Source organism: Mastacembelus armatus, chromosome 2 (assembly GCF_900324485.2).
Source record: "Mastacembelus armatus chromosome 2, fMasArm1.2, whole genome shotgun sequence".
Lineage (NCBI taxonomy): Eukaryota > Metazoa > Chordata > Actinopteri > Synbranchiformes > Mastacembelidae > Mastacembelus > Mastacembelus armatus.
Genome location: NC_046634.1, coordinates 6,011,220 through 6,035,722, shown reverse-complemented (window position 1 = coordinate 6,035,722; position 24,503 = coordinate 6,011,220). Strand labels below are relative to the sequence as shown.

At 40.1% G+C, this 24,503-nt stretch overlaps 1 protein-coding gene across 2 annotated transcripts; it reads left to right on the top strand.

The window, feature by feature from the left end:
- Window positions 1–534: 534 nt before the first annotated feature.
- On the top strand, window positions 535–24,123 carry creb3l1 (cAMP responsive element binding protein 3-like 1). Of its 2 annotated transcripts, XM_026302017.2 has the most exons (13): window positions 535–877; window positions 8,198–8,330; window positions 9,737–9,823; window positions 16,754–16,908; window positions 17,004–17,079; window positions 17,281–17,474; window positions 17,996–18,142; window positions 18,336–18,394; window positions 20,075–20,143; window positions 22,345–22,447; window positions 22,781–22,937; window positions 23,178–23,346; window positions 23,428–24,123. In XM_026302017.2, exons 1-13 carry the CDS (start codon window positions 767–769, stop codon window positions 23,462–23,464), a joined length of 1,497 nt encoding a protein of 498 aa, XP_026157802.1. In that variant the 5' UTR covers window positions 535–766; the 3' UTR covers window positions 23,465–24,123. The 2 variants fall into 2 exon arrangements, with proteins under 2 accessions (XP_026157802.1, XP_026157803.1); XM_026302018.2 differs by lacking the exon at window positions 9,737–9,823.
- Window positions 24,124–24,503: the final 380 nt, after the last annotated feature.

The window sequence follows — 24,503 nt, the reverse complement described above, 5'->3', positions numbered from 1 at the left end:
TTTACAGTTTCTGAGCCATCATATTTTAAAGAGAAATATCAGACATTTCTATAATAAATATATGATCATTGGATAAAACATGTTACTAGTTAAACGACCACACAATGTAGTTAAAACGAACTTAACCAGCAACGGCATTAAGGTGTTGTCCATGTTAATGTATCAAACATCCAATAATATAATAATATAACAATGACAAGGACTTATATGTTATTGGCAAAGGGCTACTTATCTAAAGGTACAACTTTTAATACAATACTCGTACTCAGGTATTTGTGTATTGCAGTAGTGTTAGTTTTATTTAAGATAATGATCTTGTAGGAGTATTAGCTGGAAATAAGTAGGCTATAAATACTCAGGTACGAATATCCTGTAATTAAACAGCATTAAGTGCGTAAATGACCGTCGTGATAATATAAAGTGTGTATTTTGTGCTTTGGGCGTGCACGTTAGCGGACGCCAGAGGGCGGGGTCACTGAATATTCATTGGCGCATGGGGGGACTCAGCTGTGCGCACACAGCTGGATGGATAGAGCCGTGCCCGGCACAGCAGGAGAAGCATGTGGAAACCTCGACGTTTTGCAACTTTGTCAGTGAAATAAAGCAGCGGCTGGACTGAGCTCCACTCCCCGGCGGAACATCCAGGTGCTGGAAATAACGACTGGGCACTGAAGACTTGACATTTTAATGAGCTGAGTGTAAGATTTGCATTCACCAGTTCAGAGAGATACTGACCATCCGCCCAGTGAGCTGCAGACACACAGTCATGATGGAGTCTATCTTAGACAGTTTAACAGCAGAGAAACTCTATCCGTCCGGAGGGACCAACCTGTTGGACCTGGAGGAACTCAGCGACGGAGATTTCCTCACTAATGTGGTGAGTCCTCCTGCTAATTGCATTTACCTATCAAGTGTCTCATTAACTTCTCTTTATTTCAGTTCACTGTCCACGGAATTATGCGTAAAATTACACGGTTGCGTTATTTCGTCCTGCTGAATGGCATTTGTCTGTAATCAAACGCACCCTACTACCTGTTCCGCCCGGAGCCGGACCTCGGGAGGGCGGTGTAGTTAGTAGATCCTGACTGACATCCGGGGCTCATGCTGTGTAAACCAATATGTGATACTGGGAACACTGACACAGGCTGGAGAGTTACTGGTTAACGTGTGTATGTGTGTTTTCAGCTGCCAGGTGTTGCAGTCCTCAGGAGCACACCTGATTAGTAATGGTAGTGTGTTCACAACAGGTGTGTGTGTGTGTGTGTGTGTGTATGGTCTAAACACACAAGCTATATTAGTAATTATTGCGTTTCAGTTAGTGTCTTTCTTAATGAAACCTTAGTTAGAATTAACAGTCCTAAAATAATGAATTCACCAGCCCTGTAATAAGCAGGAGTTATTGTTATTATTATTAGTTATTGTTTAAATCTTTTATAAAGTAAGAATAATGTGAATTTTTCTGATGTTTCTCAGTCTTGCTCCAGTGATTATCTATGGATTTGTACTGTTGCTTGGACAAACAATGGACTCTGGGAATGTTTGATGGGCATTTTTATTCAGTCAAATGAGAAAATATTTGGTTAATGATAATGAAAGTGATTGTTTATATCAATCAGCAGCAGGGACACACACAGTTCAGACTGTTAACTGTTAAAGCCTCCTCAGCCTCCTCACCTGTTCCTCCCAGTCCCCTCTCCACACCCTCATCCAGAAACATCAGGTTACTGGGGCCACAGCATCAAGCATCACTTCACGTAGCACTCGAGACATCGCGCCTTTAATTTCAGTAGAAGATGAAGATGAACTGTGGCTTTTGTGAACAACAGGATGTGGTGGAGCAGAATCGTATTTGTTAATCAATATAACTTGCTGTGTTGATTGATAAGACTAAAGTGGTACAAGAGGAAACAAACAAGCAGAAAAATGCAAACCTCTCAATAAACACCAAAGGGTCATTATGGAGAATTGTTTCATGCCCAGTTTTGGCAGCAGGGTGGCTTTGTTTCACGCAGCCAGAGCCAAAGCCGACTGTGATGAGCGCACCGACCAGCCCCTGATTGATGACCAAGTGAACTGCGGGTGTGCCCTGGAGCTCCAGCCACATAATGCCAAATGACCCTGCTGTGCCCTCTGTGTACGCCTTGCGTGACCAAGCCTCACACTGTTAATTCATGAAAATAGCAAGGGCAGCTGCATCATTAACACTGAGGGGTTAATGATAAATATCACACTATCAATAAGTGTACTAGGAGGAAGTACTCTTCCTTTATTTCATGTTCTTTTATTCACTCTCTCCTTTTCAACTTGGTGCCATTCTCGCTAGGCTTTTTTTAAACGGCACAGGTTTTTTAAGCAGACCTCTATTCTAGTCAGTGAGTCAGCCAGGCAGTCTGCTCGTGGTTTAACCCCCCCTGTGTCTGGTCTAAATAAAGTAGTCCACTCTGCTGTGAAGCCACTGGGTTGGGCTGTACCACTGAGGACATGGGAAAGGATAACTGATTAGGCATACAGCAGGATGGCACGCCTACATGTACTCCAGTGCAGCCTATAATCTGCAGTTGTTATGGACAGGTGCTGAATCATGAATCACAGCATCAGAGACCACTGGAGGTCACTGATTGACATGAATTCAATCAGAAAACTCTCTAACGTTAATTTCCCTTCTTCTGTCTCCGACTATGTTCTTTTCTGGTGCGAAGTGTTGATTGTGGCTGTGTGGAGATGGACACGGTGTCTCTTCATAATGTCTTTGTTCCAAAGCTGGTTAAAATGCAGAATGAATGGGCACAGACATCAGCTCATTGGTTTTTAATAAGGTGTGCTCAGTGGTGCTGTACAGCAGAGATTCACACCTGCTCTGTGTTTTGTTTGCCTCCTTCAGTACAGTGTGTGCCCTGTTGATAAGAAAGAGGAAAAAGTCAGTGTAGATTAGAAATAGGAGTGTGCGTTACAGAGCTGGTGGAGCTGGGCCACTTAAGAAAAAAAGTGAGTTGACAGTCGTTATCAGTTGGACCAGTGGCTGCTAATTATTTTCCACAGAATGAACTCAAGCATGATTTCCTTTCAGTGGTTTTTCACTTGTATTGAACTAGGATTTTCTAGTTCACGTCGCTCCTCACTCATGGTGTCACCAGGTGGCTGAGAAAAGCTCCAAACACAAGGCATCTGTACATACAGAACTATCCAAGACAAGCAAACCTCACTTGAAGTTAAACTAAAATTCAAGGTTCTTCTCATCTGGGACTGAATCTTATCACTGAAAAATGACAATAGAAAGTTAATGTGTTTATTGTTATTTATACTGTGACACATACTAATCAGTGACACCTGGGAGTGCCGATGCTCTTTTTCCTCATGATTCAGCTGCATCTGTGCGTCATATGCATGTGAGCATTTAACCACAATATCAAGGATTGTGCACTGATAGCATCATTTACCACCTACTGGGGAACAGCTCTGCATGCAGCTCTCCTAAACGCTAGAGGAGAACAGAGTATGGCTGCAGTTAACAATTCATTTTATGATCCATTAATCATTAAATGATTCGCTCCCTAAAAGGAGAGAGAAAGGTGAAAATGGCAACTACTATTTCCCAGAATTCTCACTATTGAAAAGTTTGAATTGAATTATTAAAATAGATGCAAATTATATTTTGATTGAATAATCTAACTTCCACACTATGGAAGTTTTATTGTCTGAAAGAAGTAACAAATATGTGTCAGTTTCAACCTTTTGGCCCAGTGAAGACATAATGTGATGCAGGAGCAAAGACCATTGTCACCATGGTAACCACAATCCATCGTTTTAACGTGTTGTCCATGGCAGAAACATGGGGAAACCAAAATAAAAGTATAGATATTAGTATTGTGCAGATTGTAAAAACCACTGCACCATTTTAGAGTTTAATTGATTGATTGCTAAATCCTTTATCAAGTCACACTGCACTAACTGGTCAACTTGTAAAACAGTTTATCATGAATATATTTGGTACAGGAGATACACAAATGTGACAGCTCGATCAAGTGAGGACGGTGCAGTGGGTTGAAACTATAAAACACTCAATGTGTGTTCTATTTGATTCTATTCTAGTCTATATTTGTACAAAGTTCAAATCTTCACTGTAAATACTTAGGCCACAGACTTTTCTACTGATTCATATGAACAGACACTTATACATACAAGTTTCATCCACTTTATGTTTTTCTCTATGTTTCTTATTATGATCTTTCTCTTCTCTTCCTCCATGTTTTATTCTATTCTGTTTTATTCTACTCTCCATTTAGACCCTGTACTCCAGCTTTAAAAATACACACCCATCTCATTTGCATGGTTGTTGCTCATTGGCTGCTCAGAAGGAATGTGAGCAGGCATGCAGTGTGTGTGAGAGAGAGAGAAGGAAAAATACAGTTTTCTACTGTTTTCTTCTACTCAGTTCATTTCTATCACATGGCCAAACACAGGGCTACAGCTAATGATATTCTTTTTTGATTGTAAATTAATAATTGTGTGTAGAAAACGTCAAAAATTGTGTCTCACATTCCAAAATCTTCATCTTTTGTCTGGTCAGTTATTCAAAACCCAAAGATGTTCAGTTTATTATCAGCTGTGGCAGAGAAAAGCACAATTTGTGAAGCTAAAATCTTAAAACACTGTTATTTGATTTGATCAGCTAATTGGTTAATAATCTAACTGTTGCAGCTCTTACTGAATGTGGGTTTACCTTTCAGGTAGTTTCTGGTGGGATGAGGTCAAGTGTTAATTGATTGCAAGAGTGAGTGAGATGAATGATGCTGATATACAGTCACTGTAACAAGGGCAGCAGCTTCAGGAGCAAACTTTTCTCTCCTCATTGGCCAGAACAAATGAATGAAGAAGAGAAAAAGTAGTTTTAACATAATTTATTTTGTTAGTCTTAATTTTGTTAGTCTTTGTTAGAAACCAGGATTTAAGTACAACCTGAATAAGCAGACTCAGAATCACTTCTGATTAAACCCAGTGGAATCCAAATCCAGCACATCTCTTTCAGTGTTTTTTCAGTGTGTTTCCCTTTGGCTTTTACTCCATGTTCTGTAGAGTTTACGATGGTTTCCACTGTAATGTTGATGCCATAATGACATAAACTTTTTGGCCTGGCTCTCAGTAGGCCAGTTTATCCCGGTGCTTTTCACCATCATTGCACCAGTGAAATGAAACGTTTATTTGCTTTCCTCAGGTAAAAGGAATGACAGATGCAGCTGATGAGTAGACGAGCAGTTTGGCTGTAATGCTGACATTTCTCATGGCACCAAACTTCACATGTAGATCATTGTTAGTGCTTTTGTCCTGTCTTTCTTTCACCGGTGAGGCACCCAAAAGAAAGGGGAGGAGAGAGATGTGTTGAGGTTCAAAACTGTTAATTACAGGCATAACAGAGTGACTCTCTGAATTCATAATTACTCCTTTCGTCTGCCTTCTCAGACTTTTCCCCCGTGTGGTTTACACCTCAGCCCCATCCCCCCCTAATGACACACCAGCACTGAAATAAGCAATAAAAACTGTCAACTGCTTTTTAACAGTGTTTTCCTCCCTGATGTGATTCTTTTCCCAGCAGAGAGGGAAGTGTTTCAGGTAATGAAAGGTCCAGACCTCTGGCTACAGCTGTTCAGCATCAACCATCTAATGCTGAACCACTACGGGCTCATTAAGCTTCCTGTCCTAATAGCAACAGTAAAGGTTTTTACTGTACATACAGTATTTCACTCTGTTACAATAAAACACAGTGAGTGTCAGGCAGTGCAACTGTCACAATGTTGCACTGAATGATGACCTTTTCTCCACCCAATGCAATGATTTCACACATTAATATCAACAACATGTGCAAAAACAATTGAACTGAATTTTCAATCTGTGTCTTTCAGCTGCAGCAACAACAATGTGTTGTCTTCATTGTAATATTCTGCTGTTTTTATAGTCACAATAGCTTAAACCGGTCTGTGATTGTGTCATGATTTCTTTTGGCTGCAACATTATAGTTCATTCAACCATCTGCTGACAGCTTATTCAATGCCTTCTGTCCCATCTGAAGTCTACCTCCAGGTCTTGTCTTTAGGGCTCGGCCACATGGATCAGTCTGCAAATGAGCAGGTAGAGTTTTCTTTAAACAAAAAAGGGAAATGTCAGTGAAACAGTCAGTACATGTCCAGTCCTGAGAGGAGGAGGTCTGAACATTGCATTGGATATCTTGGTATCTGTGCGCGTTTAAAAAAACAAACAGAGCAATGAGTCCATCATCATCATGCCAGGTGATGGATAAGAATAAGATTAGCCTCCAGCAGGACTGTGCTAGTAGTAGGTGAGAACAGGTATCACTGGCTCCAGGTGTTGGAAGTGACTAAGTGGATAAAAAACTTATTCCACAAAACTGGGTCATTACTGTACTATAACTACTGGTTCTGTAGCACAGCACTGCAAAAAGGTCGATAAATATAAATTTAGAGGCTATTGCTAGAACGTCTAGACTCACAGTCAAACTCTGGAGCTTTTCTCCCTCAGCACCTCTCCCATCATTATTCCAATTTCACCCAAATTTCTTCATCCAGGAAACTTTTCACTGTTTATGTTTGAGTAGCCCAGTTTAAATGTGACCTATATTCCCTAATGGGCAGCGTTAAGGGGGCGGTGTTGAGGTTTTTTAAAAGGATCTTGTTCTAACTTCCAACACTTGGTGCAGCAGGAGAACAAGGTGTTACTATTCCTGCGTGTGGGTGTGTTTGTTTGTGAATTGTTGCTGTAATGTCTTTATTTGAGCTGTCATTGAGATTTCATGTGATCATTTGACTGACTTGTGTGACAGGTATGAATTGTGTGCATGTTACTTAAAGCTGACATACGTGAACAGTATTTAAAACATACAGTATATCCTGAACACACCAGGGGCAATTTCCATGACTTTGAACCGGACCCCTTTACTTTTCCTCCAGAACCTCTCTTCTTGCTATGATGGACACTGCTACAAGCACTAAGGCTTTGATGTGTGAATACAATTCAAAAAATGTAATGAAGCCAAGAAAATCAAAGCCCAAGAACCTTTTAACAAGTCCAATCCCATCAGTAGATGCTTGGGTGTAATTACTGCTTTAAATTAATTCAAGGGTGGAAAGTGCCTTAAAATGTTTTAATTTCTTGGCTCACTACATACAACTCACAGAAGAGCTACTCACAGGGTGCTCACTTTTACCTATCAAAATAAAAGTATGCACAAAAATGCTGAAAACTGTTGCAGCCAAACTAAGTGTAAAATAACCATCAGAGTGACTTACATAAGAGCTGGAGTGCAGTGGGTTTATCGGTGTGAAGTGTGTGCTGCTCTGCAGAGCTGGATGAGTTCTCTGTTAGTTCAGCACTACAAGTGACCCCTTTCACACTACACATTTGTTCCATTGTTGATATAAAAAAATATTGAAGTTAGGTCTGTATTTATTACCCCAGCTGTGGCTTTATTTTTGCTACTGGGAGTATTAAATCTGCTGTGACGCTTCTGACAGATCTGAAGTAGTTTTTTTAGGATTCAAACATGCAAATTGATTTTTGTGTTTGTTGTTGATCAAATTAAGTTGTTTCTGTGCAGTGTCTGTCTGAGGAGCCTCCAAGCAGAGTGAATTTATGTAGTAATGGTTTCCAACCAGTCCATCTGTGTATGTGTGTATACTTTTGCACTGCTTTGTTCATGTTTACTCAAGGCCAGGGTGACTCATATTGTGTGTGTATGTGTTTTGTGTGTAAACCAGTGAAAATCATAGCACCGTGCTGTCCCAGGCTTCCAGAACAACGTCTCTCAGCTCAGTGACTCATTCATCCAGACTGAAGATGAATTTATCAATTCTGTTTCCCACCAACTGGCTCCCCAAGAACTCAACACAGTCTAGACTGTGTGTTTTCTGATTCTGAGAGATACTTCAGTCTGTAGTGCAACTGAAACATCTAGTGATTATTTGATTAGCAGAAAACTAATCTGAAAATCTTTTGATAATCACCAAGCTTTGATATATGTGGTGGTCCCTGGACAGAGGATTGTTGCCCACTGAAGTATTATGAGCTCAAAGTGTCACAGTATCTTTCAGGTTCCAGGGGCATAAATGAAAGCTATTTCCAATCGAACATCATCATTTTACTGAATAAAACAGCTGTTTCTGTCTCTTTTTCTCTGCATATGTTCCAGCCTTTCTCAGGGGACCAGATGGACGATTTCAGCAGTGAATTATTCAACAGTTTCTTTGATGACCATTTATTAGAGCGCCCCCTGCTGACAGACAGGCCATCACTTTTACACATGGACATGGACAGCAGCCCAGGTCAGTTTGTCCAATACAAATGCACAGTGGTTGTTCCTTACAATAACATTTCTCACAGTAGGTAAATGAAGTTCGGTGAAATCATTTTCAACTATTGTCTTGAAAACATGTTTTCTACACTGCTTTGCAGCCCCAAAATACCAATGTTTGTCTCTCCTCCCTTCATAGTCACGTTTAGATTACCTTCTTTTTTACTGAATAACCTCCAGCAGTGCAGCAGCTAGTAGCTCCACTCCTCAGCCAATGTTCGTGTACAAAAGACCTCAGTCCCATCATTTGATTTTATTCGAAAGCCAGTACTGAGCACGGAGACCCACTGTATCAAGTAACAGTTCTCAACCACCAACATGAATTCTGGCTTGGCCCTCCACAGAGAGTCCATGATCTGAGAGTCAGTTTCTGATGCCAAATCAGGCGACTTCCAAAACTCCTGCCTGCTCACCAGAAAACACACTGGACTTATATCCCTCACCTAGCAGGTGCTGAATCTGGGGGGAGGAGAAACCAAGTTGTTAGTTCAGGCTACGACTGGTGCAGCTACCACAAGGCACTCACTTACAAAATAAACTGCCACAGCTGCACATATATTCTCTAAGTCTGTTGTTAGGGCCATCACAGAGCAGTACATGTCTGTGAAGATAAATTCATATCCTGTCAGACATCGCTATGATCGCTAGTGTGACTGAGACCTTAACAAAATAAGAGCGTTATGATCAGAGGAAGGGAAGGGTGTTGTAGAAGAAGAAGGAATGCAGTTTGTAAAAAGAAATGCTATATAATAAATCAGTAAATCGTGAATAATGAGCCCCTTTCAGACATACACCTCATTATATAAATGTGGCATGTGCATTGCTGTGTCAGAGTCACACACAGGTTATAGCCGCTCTCACAAGGTTGGCCCTAGTAACATTTAACATAGCACAAGTCTGAGTTGAATGCTGTCAGATTATACTAAATGTCAGATCAGTGCAAGAAACAAGTAAATAAAATGTGCAATGACAATAATCATCAGAAAAATAATCATTTTCAGTTTGCACTGATTCCATTGCATTTTCAGGAAAACGTTTAGATAGAGCATATGAACATTATGCCACTGTTAGATATTATTGGAGACAGACTTTGCCAGAAGTGACATGAAATGATTAAATTAATGAGAAAATGTGTTTGGACATTCACTCTCAGGAATGTCCTTTGTGCTTACAACAAAATCACAAAGTCTTGTACAGCGAAATGTATCTTATAATTCACTCAGTGGCAAATATCATATTATGTTTGAATAAAGTTTTTGGCAACAATACATCAATGGATACCTGTGTCTGAGTAATCAGAGCTCTTACTTTAGGAGATAGACCAAACCAACAGATTGTACATATTCCATGTCTGAAAAGGGCTTTTTAATCTCACAGATATTCAAGCAGAGCACAGCTACTCTTTGAGTGAAGACTCTGCCCCCCAGAGCCCAGCCCTGTCAGTCAAAATGGACCACGAGTCTGGTACGTCACTAACTTTAATATTTTCTTAGAACCAGGCTTAAATTTTATAATTTATGGTTCCTGGGAAAGTGTGCAGCCAGCTGTGCTGCTGTTGTTTAGTCTGGTTCTTTATCATGCTGCCTGTCAGGTGGTTATCTGGTTGGCTCAGTTTTCTAACACTTAACATGTAGTTTGACCCTGTCTGCTCTTTGTCAAACACTATACACTCTGATTGGCTCCACTGTTTGTCATATAATGTGTATGCTGATCGGCTTAGTCTGTGTTCTGTTACTGTGCCTGAGTGAGCTGCAGTGCAATATGAAAAGACTATATTTCCCGCTTTTCTCCCCTTTGCCTGTTTTTGTGGGTTTCTCTTTCTTTCTGACTCATCTTCCCCATTATCTCCTCCTGTGTTCCAGTCTTTCTCTGCCTGTACCTGTCTGTCTGTCTGCCTGCTGTCTTTTCTCCGTTTGTCCCGGGGATCCTGCTGTCTGAGCAGCAGGAGCCCAGTCTGAGCAGTTTTCCTCCAGCTAAGCCCTGCCCACCTAACACACACACACACACACACACACATGGACTCACACAATACTATGACAAGCATATGGTTTTGAGTCTGCAGCTTTAGTCAGAGCCAGCGGAAACTCTCTTTCTCTCTTGTGTCAAGTTATCTCACTCTCTCCTGTTTTCTATCTTTCTCTTCTCTTCTGTCTCCATTAATCCAACTGAATCCAGTTTATTGGTTAGAATATCAGTTTCCTTCAGTGCCAAAATACCAAGGAAAATAATACATTCAGTGGAAGCAAAGGTTAAAGTGAAGGCAGTATTTAGAAAGAATCTGTTGGCTTTGGTTGTTGTGTTAATTTTACACTGATACTCAAAGAAAAAGGTTGTTTTAAAAACTAAAATGACATAATAAACCATTTAGCATCAATATTAAATTTTGTTTAATAAAGGCAAAACATTTAGACAGCTCTTGAGGTTAGTTTATATGCACTATATTTTTCTTGATCACTGTTTTCCATCTGTAGTTGCATAACTACTGAACAACTTGCTCACATGTGGAAAACACACACACACACACACACACACATATCATATGTATTTAAACCTACTGTATTCCAGCCTGTTTGATACTGAAGTTAATACTTTTGATATGTAGCTACTTTTGATATATATATATATATATATATATATATATATATATGTGTGTGTGTGTGTGTGTGTGTGTGTGTGTGTATAGTGTACTTTTGAGGTTTTAAGGAGAAAAGGTACATACATGTGTACTCACTGAGTTTCCAGCAATGTTATTTTATTCTGTCGTTACAGCCTTTTCTTTATTGAGTACAGGTTGATTCAAAACAGAGAAACCACTACCCAGTGTACTGTTGTTAATCTAGTTATGTGTAGAGCTTTAAACATTGACAGTGGGCTGAATGTTCCTTTGATTAAATTCTAGGTATATGTCACTGTTGTACCCAGGTTTCTGAACACCTTCCTCATAAATGAAGTTTGATTTAAGTATCTAACTGCACATTATTTCATATTCATGAACTGCTCATTTTCTGATGATGTGTGATTTGGGGAGTATTGTTCTTGGACTTTAGTTGTACCTGTTTAGCACTTGATGCTCCACCTGTTAAATGCTGCTTTGCACTCTGATTTTGAGGATGGAGATCTGCATGGCTGGTTGCTTCTTATATGTGTTTAGTGTTTGACTTGAGCATCGAGCTTCATAGTGGTGTGGGACTGTTTATGAAGCTTGGAGATGGGGCCTTTGTGTCATTACTGTATATCTGTATATGCTAAAAAATCCTGGATTCTCACAGGCTTTAGTCTCAGAGACAGCATCATGTTCTGGGATGATTGACCCTTTTTCTGTGAGTCTGTGCTGGTTTGACTCACTAACCATCATGCCAAAGATCCTTGTATTCTCTCTTTTCAGAGGCCTTCTAAGCCTCCTCCGAGGACCAAAGCAGGAGCAGCATTAATACGTAATGATGAGTCAGTTTAATTAACCACGTGGGGATGTTAGACCCTGTTGACCTTTCAGAAGCCCAGGCTGTTGTGAATGAAGGAATTCTTAATTGGGTTCTAGACAAGTAATAAATTACCAAAAAAGAAGTAACAAACGTAACAAAATTTGGACTTATGGGGCTGCTGGAGGGCCTATTCTTAATTTTAGTGATGATCATATCTATTCTGCTGACACTGACCTACAGGACAGCCAGTCAGCATGAAGGTCATCTGTGGGCAATTTTAATAGGTTAGTTAGCTTTAACTTTCCTGTCCCCTTTTTTTCTGGTTTGCCCTCTCTATGTGGTCTTGTTGCTCTAATTCAGTCAAAGAGTAGCTGTGTGTTTTACTACACCTACTACTGTGCTACTCCATCTATTGTTTTAATACTGCTGCAGTCCCACTGAGATCAAACACAGTCACCACCTCTCCTTCACTAACCCCCTGTCACGACTGCCAGGAGCCTTTGCTCATTAACCACTGCTCAGAGATAGGATTTCTTGTGTTTACAACAGACAGACTTTCTTTTATTGACAGAATCCAAATAGATTGCATTAAATGGTAACTGAGAGGATCAGGTTTTACTTGTGTTACTTCTATCTGCAGCCTCATGCACGTTTCACACAGCACTACAAGCATACAGCACAATATGTCTAAAATGACATTTAAACCTCTGCACATACTTCTAATGAATAATATTTTTTATGTGAAAATAGAAGATACTCAAAATGTTTTAATCAGACTTGCCCCCCACACTGTGGAAAGATGTGGCCCCTCTATCTTTGATGGAACCACTTGATGTATAGGAAGATATTTCTTTACATTTGCTCAGCTTCTGGAATTCATTTAGAAATGGTGTCACAGGGCTCCCTATCAAGCCCTGGCTTAACGAGGGCAGGAGGCTTAACTAGCTCAGGCTAGCAGCAGGACCTGCCTCATTAGGAGAGACTTCTGAGGATCTTGCTTATACAGAGGATAGAGTCAATTCTCATACTACTACTAATCAGTTTTAATGCTGATCATTGACTTTATTAATAAATGGCATATTGGCTGTAGCAGTGAGTGTGAGGCTGTAAACATTGTCACTGGTCAGGATGAAGAAAAAATCTGCACGAAAGTGTCAAAATTTGGCTACTGGAGTCTAAACCACACTGTTGGTGTTCAGGAAGCTAAAGTGGTTTTGTACATTTGTTCATTCAGCATTATGGTCCACAGCAAGATATCTTGACAGCTGGTAGATAATAATATTGACATGGCACTGTTTACGCATGGACTATCTTAAATTACACTTGCCCATTATTATATTTATCAGCTGTAGCTGTGTTTTCCATGCCATAGCACCGAGGTGATAAACGTTTCTCAGCAGGTTTCCAAACATTACAGCCAATTTGCACAGTCTTTCCAGCATTTTTCATTGTGTTTTACATTACAGTAGAGCTGAAATGACTAAAACTTAATTAATCAGCTGACAGGAATTAACTGACAAGAAGTCTGGTGATCTGTTTATCACCAAACTAAAATCCAAAAATGTATTCAGCTGGATTGTGAGGATAGTTTTTGTATTTCATTGTGCTGGTCAGATGAAACATGACGAGATGTCACCTGAGTGTTTGGAAATTATAATGAGCATTTGTCACTAACTTCTGATGTTTTATAGACCAAACAGCGAATCGGTTGGGAAAGTAAGCTGTCGATAAATGATTAGTGACAGCCCTTTCCTGCAGCTTATCTAACTGTATAAACACGGCTTTGGAATTGTTATGGGCTCATTAGCTGCCCAGTATTCACTGAAGTAAGCAGTGACCAAAATCCAGTTCATTAAACTTTAAGTACGAACAACTGATCTGGGTGCAGAGCTGAGTGTAATGACTGTAATGATTTCGGTATCACTCACACCTCACTGTCAAAACACTCAAAGGTTAAATCTTTACCAACAGTTGGGTCTGTGACTGAATATCTACAAAACTTATGATTACAGATTTGCCTCAGTGCCCTGTAAGCCATGACAGTGAGTCAACATGCACCATACCAGCTCTCTGCAACCAGCCGCTGTAAATGGAAAAGGAAAAGTGTAGTGTAGTGGTTTGTAGTAATGTTATCAGTCACACCTGTTTTTTTCCCCTGTTGTCACCTGCGAAAAGGTCTGTGCTGTGGGCTCATAATTACTCATGCTGTTTGCTTTTGATCTGTCATATTGGGTTAAATATGCCAAAAACAAGAATTTGACTTGAATCAATGCATCAGATACCAATACGTTACTACTGACTCCAGTATTGATCCTGCCAGACAGCTCAGGATTTCTCTAGTGACCACGTTAGCAGTAATGGTTGACAGCTTTCAGGTCATTGTCTGTTGTGACAGCACAGTTTACAGGTTAGTTTGACTTAAGGTTTGTCTCAGACAGAGAGAAGCCACAGGGACTGGTCTTTTGGATGGAGTCTCTGTGTGTGCCCATCCCTGCGGTGGTGATGAACAGGATAACAAGACAAGCTACCAGCCCTCTGACGGACACACACCTCCGTCCCCCACTGCTTCTACCAAACACACACACACACAGCTTGTAAACTTCAGAGCATTTTACCAGCAGAATGTTGCTAGGAAACCAGGAGGTGATTAAAATGATGTTCACAAACATACACGCACACGCACACGCACAAACAAACACACACACACACAAAGCTGTTGTTAAACTGCTGCTGCTCTCTTTCCATAAACTATGGCACCATTTTGGTTTGTGTTTTGTGACAAGGATCAAAGACTTTGTGTTTTATTTCATAATAAAAAAACGCTGACTTGATGACGTATCACACTTCTCAATCTGTAGTTTCCTTTCAGTCAAGTTTTGCCATAATTTCACTTTTAGATTTAAAGTTAGGTGGACTAACGAGGTTCCCTTTGGAGCCACCTTCAGCACAGCCTTAATTGAAAGCATACACATCATGAACTTGCAACTCTTGCAGACCCATCAATGTGTCCATCATTACAACATCATTGTTATGCATAGACACGCACTGCCCAAGTAAACAGAGCATGATGGCTCTTGACAGTATTTATCTAGCTTTAAAAGTGTGCCAGCAGTTTTGCATTGCACATCCATTAAGTTTGGAAACCTAGAAGAATTGGTTACAAGTGGTGCAAAGGACTCTGAGATATCCAACTTTGAGTCCAAAGAATTAGTCAGACTGAAAAAAACTTACCTTAGACCCTGAACCAGAGCTTATACATGCATACATGCAAACAGTATTTGTGTTAAATCTTGTAAGTTTCACAGGACAATATAGGACATGATCAGGTTTATTATTTCAGGCTTGAAGCTCCTCAGATGACATTATGCAGCCGTCACAGGTTTACTAGTACTCCTCCTCAGTTAACCTGAACCTCATGTGTGAACTTTGTGCAATGCTCCTTTACAGCCAGCTAATGAGAAATGTAAAAATTAGAGTTGAACTGGAAGAAATGGCACCCAGTGCATAATCTCTGGATTATACAGTGCTATTGACTGCAGCATCTGGGTTCTGTCTTTGTGGATAGTGTGCAGTGTAAAACAGACAGAAAACAGAAAACAGCTGTTCCAGTGCAGTTATCCAGCTAACTCGCTAATCCTGTTTCCTGAGACCTTCTCACAAAACAGGGTGACCCTCTTTTCCCATGGCAGGAGTTTCTTCTTCCCTGCAGTTCAAGCAGGTTGCGAGCAGTTCTGCCAGGCGCCCAATCTGTGTGGGAGTTAAGGCTGCCCTTACCCACTGTGACAAGTTTTGGAAAAGTTGACAGGACAGTCTAAATATGATACAAGCTCTTCAGTACTATGGAGTTTGCCCCTAAAGAGAGTTTTAAATTTTGAGCAACATTGTGAGGAACCTTTTGAGCACAGACTGAACACTTAAATGTGTTTGTTATATATAATTATACTGCAGTATATTTTTGTACTACTCATTAACTGTCACTGTGATAATGTGCCATAATAAACACCAGCCCCTGTGAGCTTGTGTTTATCAGATGTTATGTCAGGATCATTATCATCATCATCATCATCATCATCACCCACCAGGACACCAAATACACCAGAGCTGTCAGTGAATACTTGTTTGCAGCCCTGCAGTGGCACCTATGCCCCTAAAAATAGGTTCTGCATCTCACAGTAGACTAAACAATAGGCTACCTGTAAGATGCTTCCAAAAATACATCCGCATTGTGTTTTGGTGAAGCTGCTTTGAAATTGCACTCTCATCATTGGTTCACTTGATTATGCATATTTTCTGCAATGTTTAAAGGCTGCATCTGTTTCTTTTCTGAGCAAGGATACTGAAGATGAGTTGCTGCCTCAGCCCATCTTTTATTTCAGGGTAGATACACACTCACTGGAGACAAATTATGCACTGCAGTTGCCAGAGCGACGTCGTCCAGCAGTCTGTAATAACCAGCCTTGTCAGGAAGTGCTCAAATATTTTGGGGAAGCTCTTTAAAAGTGTGATTTACTTCCCATTGGAAGACCTACAGCAAAGCCTCTCTGAAGAGAAATATAGTCAGGTTCACTAAAGTGGATCAGAAAGTTGAATTTCTGGCTAGAATAAGGTCATTCAATTGTAATCAAATTTTGTTTTTTTACACTGCACAGAAATGTGCTGTATTACTGTCTTAGTCACCATTACTCTTTAAAATACAACATTTTGTCTCAAAGGTTAAACCTTAAAGTTGATTTTCAACCTTGGAGACATTTGTCTGTAGCAGTTACCAAGAGATCCTGTGTTTTCCACCCACAAACCTTCTGTCGCCCAAATAAAAGGGGAACAAACTAACGTAGAATTAGTTTGAGTAAGTGACTTTAAAACCCTGACCGACTGAAATTATTCAGCAAAGACCTACAGGACACATTTAGCTTTGGTGTAGAACAAAAATATATTTGTAAATGTGGCTGCTGTCTTTCTGTGTTGTCCCTAGAGTTTGAATGGAGCTTCAGTCAGGATCTGTCAGCCATCTTAGTGAAGCAGGAGGAGCCTGATGTGGGTCAAAGGTTAGATCCTCAGCCTTTGGAAGGCCCACCGCTCATATTAAGCCCTGCACCCCCACACAGAGGATCTCCATGGAAACACACGGTTAGCATCCATCAGACCTGTCATACAGCATCAAGACCTTCAAATTATGTTGCTGATTTTCATTGTTGTTGTTTATGTGTTTATTGTTTATGTAGGAGCAAGATGATGTGAAGCCAGTAGCCATAAAGGATGAACCCAGAGAGATTGGACAGTATCTCAGTCTGCCCAGCGGTACATACACACAGGCAGATGCACAAACCCACTTCATAGCAAAAATAAAAAACATCCCAGCTAACAGTGTTTTTTAAAGGACATGACCAAAAGAGTTTTGCAAATCCATCAGTCAGGTCGTTTTCCGCCTGAAATAGTACAGGTAGCACAGATACACAGTGTCAAGCTGAAGTGCTCATTCAACTTTCTCCTCCTCGGTAGACGATGCTCTTCAGCTGCCGCCCACCCCTCCCAGCAGTAATCACGGCGACAGTGATGGTTCCCTGCCTCCTTCCTCCCCACACCTCGCTCTGCCGCCATCTTCCCCTCCACCCCAACAGAGGCCAGGAGGTCGTTCCTCATGTTCCTCCTCTTCCTCAGCCATCTCCTCTTCACCTCTCCTCACTGCACCACATGTGAGTTAAAGAACATTGCCCATCGTTGATTTAAACCATTGTTCTTGGTTTATAAGAAGTTTTGTCTGAACTGCAGATTCTCTGTGGTGTCTGCAGTTTTGGAGTTAAATCGTGCCTAATATTTTGCTGACCAAAGGAAGTCTGTTCAATAAAAGTCAGAAAATTCACTGTCTTCTCAGATTCAGCATCTTTTCTCAGAATAAATGAATCACACTTGTGCTCGTGCCATAATGTAATGCCTTAAGACCAATTGTTTATATAGTATTGTTCAGTGTCAGCAAACACAGTGATTTGGTAATGATGCATCTGAAAAGCTGAACTGCTGTAAAATCATGGCACAAATCATCCAGCACAGGATAAAGATTTGTTATGAATTTTTTCCCATTAGTTTGAGAATTTGAGTTTGCTCACACTGTAATGACATGGAGTTTCAGCATTATTTGAAAGCACACTGACGTACAATCAGACTCCGTAGTGTCTGAGATGACTTATACTGATGAAGTGCTGGTTTCTTCGTGCAGAAGCTGCAGGGCTCAGGACCCCTCATGTTAACAGAAGAAGAGAAGAGGACCCTGGTTGCTGAGGGCTACCCAGTACCCAATAAACTTCCTCTCACCAAGAGTGAAGAGAAGGCACTGAAGAGGGTCAGACGGAAGATCAAAAATAAGGTAAACACTGCACCTTTCACAGCTGAACTGAGCATGTGACTGACCTGAGAGTGAAGCAGTGCTAAAAAAGTTCAGTTGGGTGGTGGTCGTGATCTCAGCCAAGAAATCAAATGAGGATGCTGAAACATCATCATAACAAACATTTACTGAAAAGAATATATGTTCTAATGTTGTTTTCCATTTTTCTATCTAGATCTCAGCTCAGGAGAGTCGGAGGAAGAAGAAAGAGTATGTGGAATGTCTGGAGAAAAAGTAAGCCTTGGAAAAATGTGGTCCTTATTTTTCCATTGCCTTACTGCTCCTCTTGGTTTACCTGTGTGTCTGTCATACACTTTTTCTTCCTACAATCCTGTCAAATGGCACTAAAGTACAAAAATAAGAAATTCAGATTAAAGTTCATATTTATCCTATTGTCAGTAAATCCCATGAAGAGACCAAAGTCAACCACATGTTAAGACCTCTGTGTACAAAGGACCAACCAACACTGTCCTACACATTATCTATTATTATGTATTTAGAAGTAGTTTCACTGGATCAGTACCAACTCATGGAGTAAACCTGAAACAAGTACATACCAGTCAACTTGTTTGAAATGCTGGAACAGCCAGTTAACAATGCTGTGCAATGAAAAAAGAGCTTTTTTCCTCACTCCTCCAAGCTGTCTAACAATGTGTTTAAGCGTACTCTGGTCCAGAAGGCAGGTCTGTTGGTCAGTGAGGTTTTCCCGGAGCTGAATTTAACCATAGCTGTTGTTATACATAACTGTGTGCTCTTCATGAAAAAGCACAGAAAAATATATTAAAATGAGCTGGCACAAGGGAGCAAAGATAAAGTTTTGTAATGCAGGAGTGAACTTGGCAGTTGAAGTTTAGTTAAGAGGCCGTTTTTTTATTTAAAGGTTTTCCCAACCGGTTTGGACCTGAGTGTGTTAACAGACACACAGTCCTACAGGGGATTAAACTGGAGGCTGTACATCAACAAACGCCAGCAACACACTGGTCTTTAGGCTGTATTTCATCAGTATGCGTCCTCTCTAATTCATTAAAGAACATCAAAACTGAACAGAAACTCCTCTCTCTCTTCTTTCATTTGTTATTCTGACCATCTTTGCTATGGCAGGACTCCAGTAACCTGCTGCACACATGGGTCAGAACAGAGAAGTAAAGCTGCTCATTTCTACATCACTTTTATTCCAAAATGTACGTTAGTCGAGCCAGCTGATAGGTACTGAGAGAGCTTCATACATGTGGTAACAAAATGTCCTATTAATCCCGTTAGGGCATGTGGAGAGTTCTGCCCTCATGCAGTTTCTTTTGACTGAATCCCAGAGTAGAGAGGTGAGAAACTGCATCTAAAGCCCCAGTCCTCCTCTTTATACCTTCTTTGTGTTTATGTTTCTTTGGGACATGAGGACAGGATTAGTGGATGACTAACAGCAGGGCAACGTGCTGAAAAGGATGTGTATGAATAAGCTGTATTCTAACCATAGGAGGAGGATTAAGTAAGAGACTCATAAGATGTTAAATAGATGATAGAGTTCAATAGGATTAGCAGGAGATAACAGAGGGAGAAAAAAGAGAAAGGGGATGAAGGAAATGATCTAGAGAAGAGACTATCTCATCTTCTGTGTCTTCTTTTTTATCTTCAGTGTTTCTGTGTATTTTTGTTCAGGATATAAAAAATGTTGAACCTAAATCTCAAAATGTACTTGAATCAATTTTTTACTAAAAGTTACAGGTTTGTTTATTGTGTACTTCACCTTAGAATGTTAACATCTGCTAGTGTGTTTTAACTCAAGTTCAATGAATCTACCTTAATAACTGTAGATTTCTACATTTGGCATGAAATTAGACAGTTGGACATAATGTGGATGTCTATAATATTTCTGATCTCAGTAGCAGAGTTCAAAATCTGTGTCTGTGTGTGTGCCAGGGTGGAGAGCTACACATCAGAAAACACTGACCTGTGGAGAAAAGTAGAAACCCTAGAGACTGCCAACAGGTGGGTTGTGCACACACACACACACACACACACACACTGCAGAGATGTTTAGATTATCGTCACTGAAAACAGCAACAAGTTTGCAAAGAATGCAGTCCGATAAGCTGAGAGTTGAATTATCTGTGTGTTGCAGCAGGGCTGGAGAAACTAGGTCTCATTTTTCTTTAAACTTTCTTGGAGAAACAACAATTATTACAACTGAAAACTGACTGAGCTGCAGTCATGAGGTTTTCAAAGACAAAAAGTACTCTGCTATTGTAATACTACATTTAATGCTCTGTATGTATAACATCTGGAGCCTACAGTGTTTATGCAGTGAGTTACTGCATATATTTGAGAAATATGTAGAATCACCAGCTCTATCTGTCCCCACTCTTACAATAACAAGATGAAACCAATCTGTTATTATCCTTGAGAAGGTGGGTAGATGGGGTGTGGGTGTGGTGAGAGAGATGGCTGAAGGTTGGGGGGGGCTCTGTTTCTATAAAGTCTGTCTGTGGCAGCTTGAGTCTGTCATTAAAGCTGCAAGTTAACAGTAGCTTTCATCATGGAAGGCAGCCCCCTCCCTTGCCACCACACACACACACATGTTGCTGGGTATATTATACCACCACAGAGGAACAATGAGTTGGCACAAAGTGGGGAACATGAGTCAGCACACTCGTTCTCACATAAAGTGCAGAATATGTGTGGGTATAAAAAAAAGCTCTTCAACAAATGAACCAAATTTAACTTCCTTGTTACTAAAAATGCATGAAATCCAGTTATTAGTGGTTGTTTTGGGCTCCCTGCAATGTTTTTTCTGTACTGCATGTCCATTCTGATTCATGCAGAACTGGGTTGATGCTGTTGGTGTATTATTTGTGCAAGACTAGACTTTGTGTAGCATTATATGTTTTTAAATTTGGCTTGCACTCTGCATTGAATTAGTCTGCGGTTTTAGCCAGAATCAGATGAGTAGATTAACTTAATTTAGCCTAGCTTAGCACAAAGACTGGAAACATAGGGAAACTGCTAGCCTAGTTCCCGTAAAAATAGAAAAATACACACATCGCATTACAACCCCAAGCACATTTTTGTGTTGATTTAATACATGAATTAAAATTTTCCATTCTTGTGCAGAATATTTACACAAACATTCATTCACCCAGTCATCCAGCAAAACTTTTGGGAGGACTGTATATTTTAAGCAGCCATAACTTTAACCATAAATCACTGCGGTTTCACATCAAAGTCCTGTGTGAGCGATGCTGGGCAGTGTCATCCCATATAAGTTTATTTCAGCTGGCAAATTGCTACACTCTGGTGCACGTGACACACATCAGCATGGAAATTAGAAATTTTACATGTACCCAGACTTGCTGTCTGGTTTACTCTCTGAACATCTGATGGACTGGTTGACTGGTTAACTGTGTAGTATAGTTTCTAACTTAATTCACTGATTTGTAGATTTTCTAAGGGCTTGTGAATGTTCAACTGTAACTGGATCTCTTTCTCCACCTAGTGGTCAGACTGTGTCCTCACAGCCACTGACAGCTCATACCATCAGAACCCTGCTCTCCAGATCCCACTGATACACTTTATTGTAGTGGTTTTACTTGTATAATCTGCCCAACCATACTGTAATATTTACTTACTTGGCTAAATGACAACATGCTAGTAAATCAGGTTGTTAAAGTTTAATTGGAAGTGCAATCAGCGTTACTGAGGACCACACAATGAGAGAACAATTCTTTATTTTTGATGAAATACACTCTGTGCCTGCATCTGTGTATGACTCTGTGGTTTCCAATGACTTTAAATGTTTTTAATGTACTGTACTTAGTGGCAGGTGAATGCTCACACTATGAACATAAACACATCAAACTGACCAACAATAAACCACTATTAAAATACAAGGGGTTTCTCAAAGTCTATTAAGACGTGGCTATCAATAGTTCTCCATCTGCTGCCCTAGACAAAGATCACTGCTATGCACATCAGACTCTTTGTATAGAAGAAATGTGTTAAGGGTGTTTTGAATTGGGTGTGAACAGATGGAACAATATTATCTAACTATCTGTTCTTCTCTTGAATCTGGACAATAATGTCTGCCTTTCTACGCCTCTATTGTCACTCTTCTCACAGCATTGCTGAAGTTGTTTCTTTTGCCATCTGCTCTTCTTATTGCTCCTACATAATTTCTCTGTTTCATTCTCTAGGTCTCTCCTACAGCAGCTTCAGAAGCTGCAGTCACTGATTTCAGGGAAAGTTGTTCCCCGTTCTTGTAAAATCGCCTCAACTCAAACAGGAACCTGCCTCATGGTAAATACTACTATTACTATGATACTATAAACCTCTTCACATGTTCACATCTGTTCCCTCTACACGTTATGTCAGTAATTTTATTCTGGCCTCTGTAAATGGCCCCTGAGATAGACATTGCAAAAAAAAAAAAAAAAAAAATTACAATTAGTGTTTCATGCAACTTAATATCTGGAGCCCTTTTTTCCTTTTTTCAGTTCCTGCTGTTTTAGTCAGCTGTGCCATATGTGCCTGGGCCTTATGTTTAGAAATTTGTCACCCTTGCTGGCGACGATGTTGTGTTTGTTTATTATTATCTATTAATGTGAGTGCTTTGTTCCTCTCTCTGTGCAGATGATGGCCTTGTGTTTTGTCCTGGTGGTGGGTTCCTTCTCGCCCTGCCTCTCTCCCCTCTCCTTCGTCACTCACTCCTCCTCTTTGTCCTCCTCCTCTTCCTCTCACTCCTCCTCTCCTCCTCTTCCGTCAACGGACCTGTACACCACCAGTCAGGGTGGGTTTACAAATTTGTTCACTATTCACCATCCTTGCATACAGTACTGTATATAAACCTATTTATGATGTTCAAACCTGGTGAATCTTTTCACCTTAAACCTTTTTTTTAATGAATTGTTTCATGTTTTTAATGCATACAAGAAATCCAAGAAATTGTAATAGTTTACACAATCAGAGATTTTGAAAAGTCATTGCAGTACACATTGCAAATGAAAAGTGTTGTGTTTGTGTGTTATAGTCCGCTCCCGCAGTCTACTCTTCTATAATGAAGGGGCTCCACTGGAGGAGAGCGTAGCAACATCAGAAGGGGAGAGGCTACAGTCAGAAGCCCACTCTCACATCCAGACGAGCCGCTACACAGCTGATGCCCACAGCAACCAGACAGCTGGGCCCAAGTTAGACCGAAGGTAAGAAACACCCTTTGCTAATATTGTGATCTTTATGTTACGTGCCAGACAGTTAACCTATTTCCTCTGTTCTGTCCTCAGAGAAACAAAACCAGATGGTGTCTCAGAGTTTTTCTGACAGAGAGCGTGACCCTGCTCACATGACTTCTCACCTCTGACCCCTAAAAAAGCCCAAAACCTCCAGATTCCCCAATGCTTCATATAATCATCCAACTGAACCTAAACCTGCCTGTGTCTATGTTACCTTGTCATCAGCAAATTTCAGACTGCAGTCCACCCATCCTCACCGCTGGTGTCCTGCTTGTATGTAGTGCTTCACTTCTCTGCTTTAACAGACTCGGCTACACCTGAATATACTTGACTTTAACTGGGCCGTATCATTGGAGTTTTCATTTCTCTGCATTAAATTACAGGTGAAACAACCAGCAAGAACATTAAGTTCAAAATTCATGAAGAATATTTTATAGCTATATTACATTAGAACACAGCATCTAAATCAAACAGTCTGTAGACAATACACAGTAACTTAGAGGTTCAATTTTCAGCATTTTAACATAAATAATTAATGAACTTGGCAGATAATAAAGAAAACTCCACTGTAGGATTCTCGTTTATGTCACACTTATATAGATATTTTACACAGTTCAAACCAAAATCTGCATCATTCTTCTTGGGAAACCGTATTTTCATATCAAAGGACCATTAAAGGGGTCCTGACAGAGGTTGGGAAACATGACAAAGTATTTTTAAGAAATTTTAAATTGTATATGTAATATATTTGCAGCATCAAAAAAGAGCATATTTAATTTATGCAACAAAAAAAAAAACTTGTTTTTAACGTTAGTTGACATTATTGTGTCATTTTTCTAGATAATGTTTATGAAAAAACACAAAAACAATTTATAATATATTCTGAGCATCAAAAAATGCATATTTATTTTATGCAAAAAAAAAGGAATTATACATTGTGATTTGGCATTTAGGATGATGCAAAGTTTTACACGATGGTGTTTAGTTCACATGCTGCTTCATGGCTTGTAAAACTCTGACATGATCTGTTTGTATCTTAACTGTAATACAGTGTTTGTGTTTCACTGCTGTCGCATGAAAACCTCTGAGGGTCCTTATTGTTGCCTTGTAATTTCAAAATGTAATCA

Bases quoted from the DNA above. Each gene is read 5' to 3' on its own strand.
- creb3l1 (XM_026302017.2), top strand. From the start codon at position 767: ATGATGGAGTCTATCTTAGACAGTTTAACAGCAGAGAAACTCTATCCG. The intron at 8,331-9,736 runs GTCAGTTTGTCC...TTAATCTCACAG, and splicing joins GGACATGGACAGCAGCCCAG to ATATTCAAGCAGAGCACAGC. The intron at 23,347-23,427 runs GTAAGAAACACC...TTCTGTCCTCAG, and splicing joins GGGCCCAAGTTAGACCGAAG to AGAAACAAAACCAGATGGTG.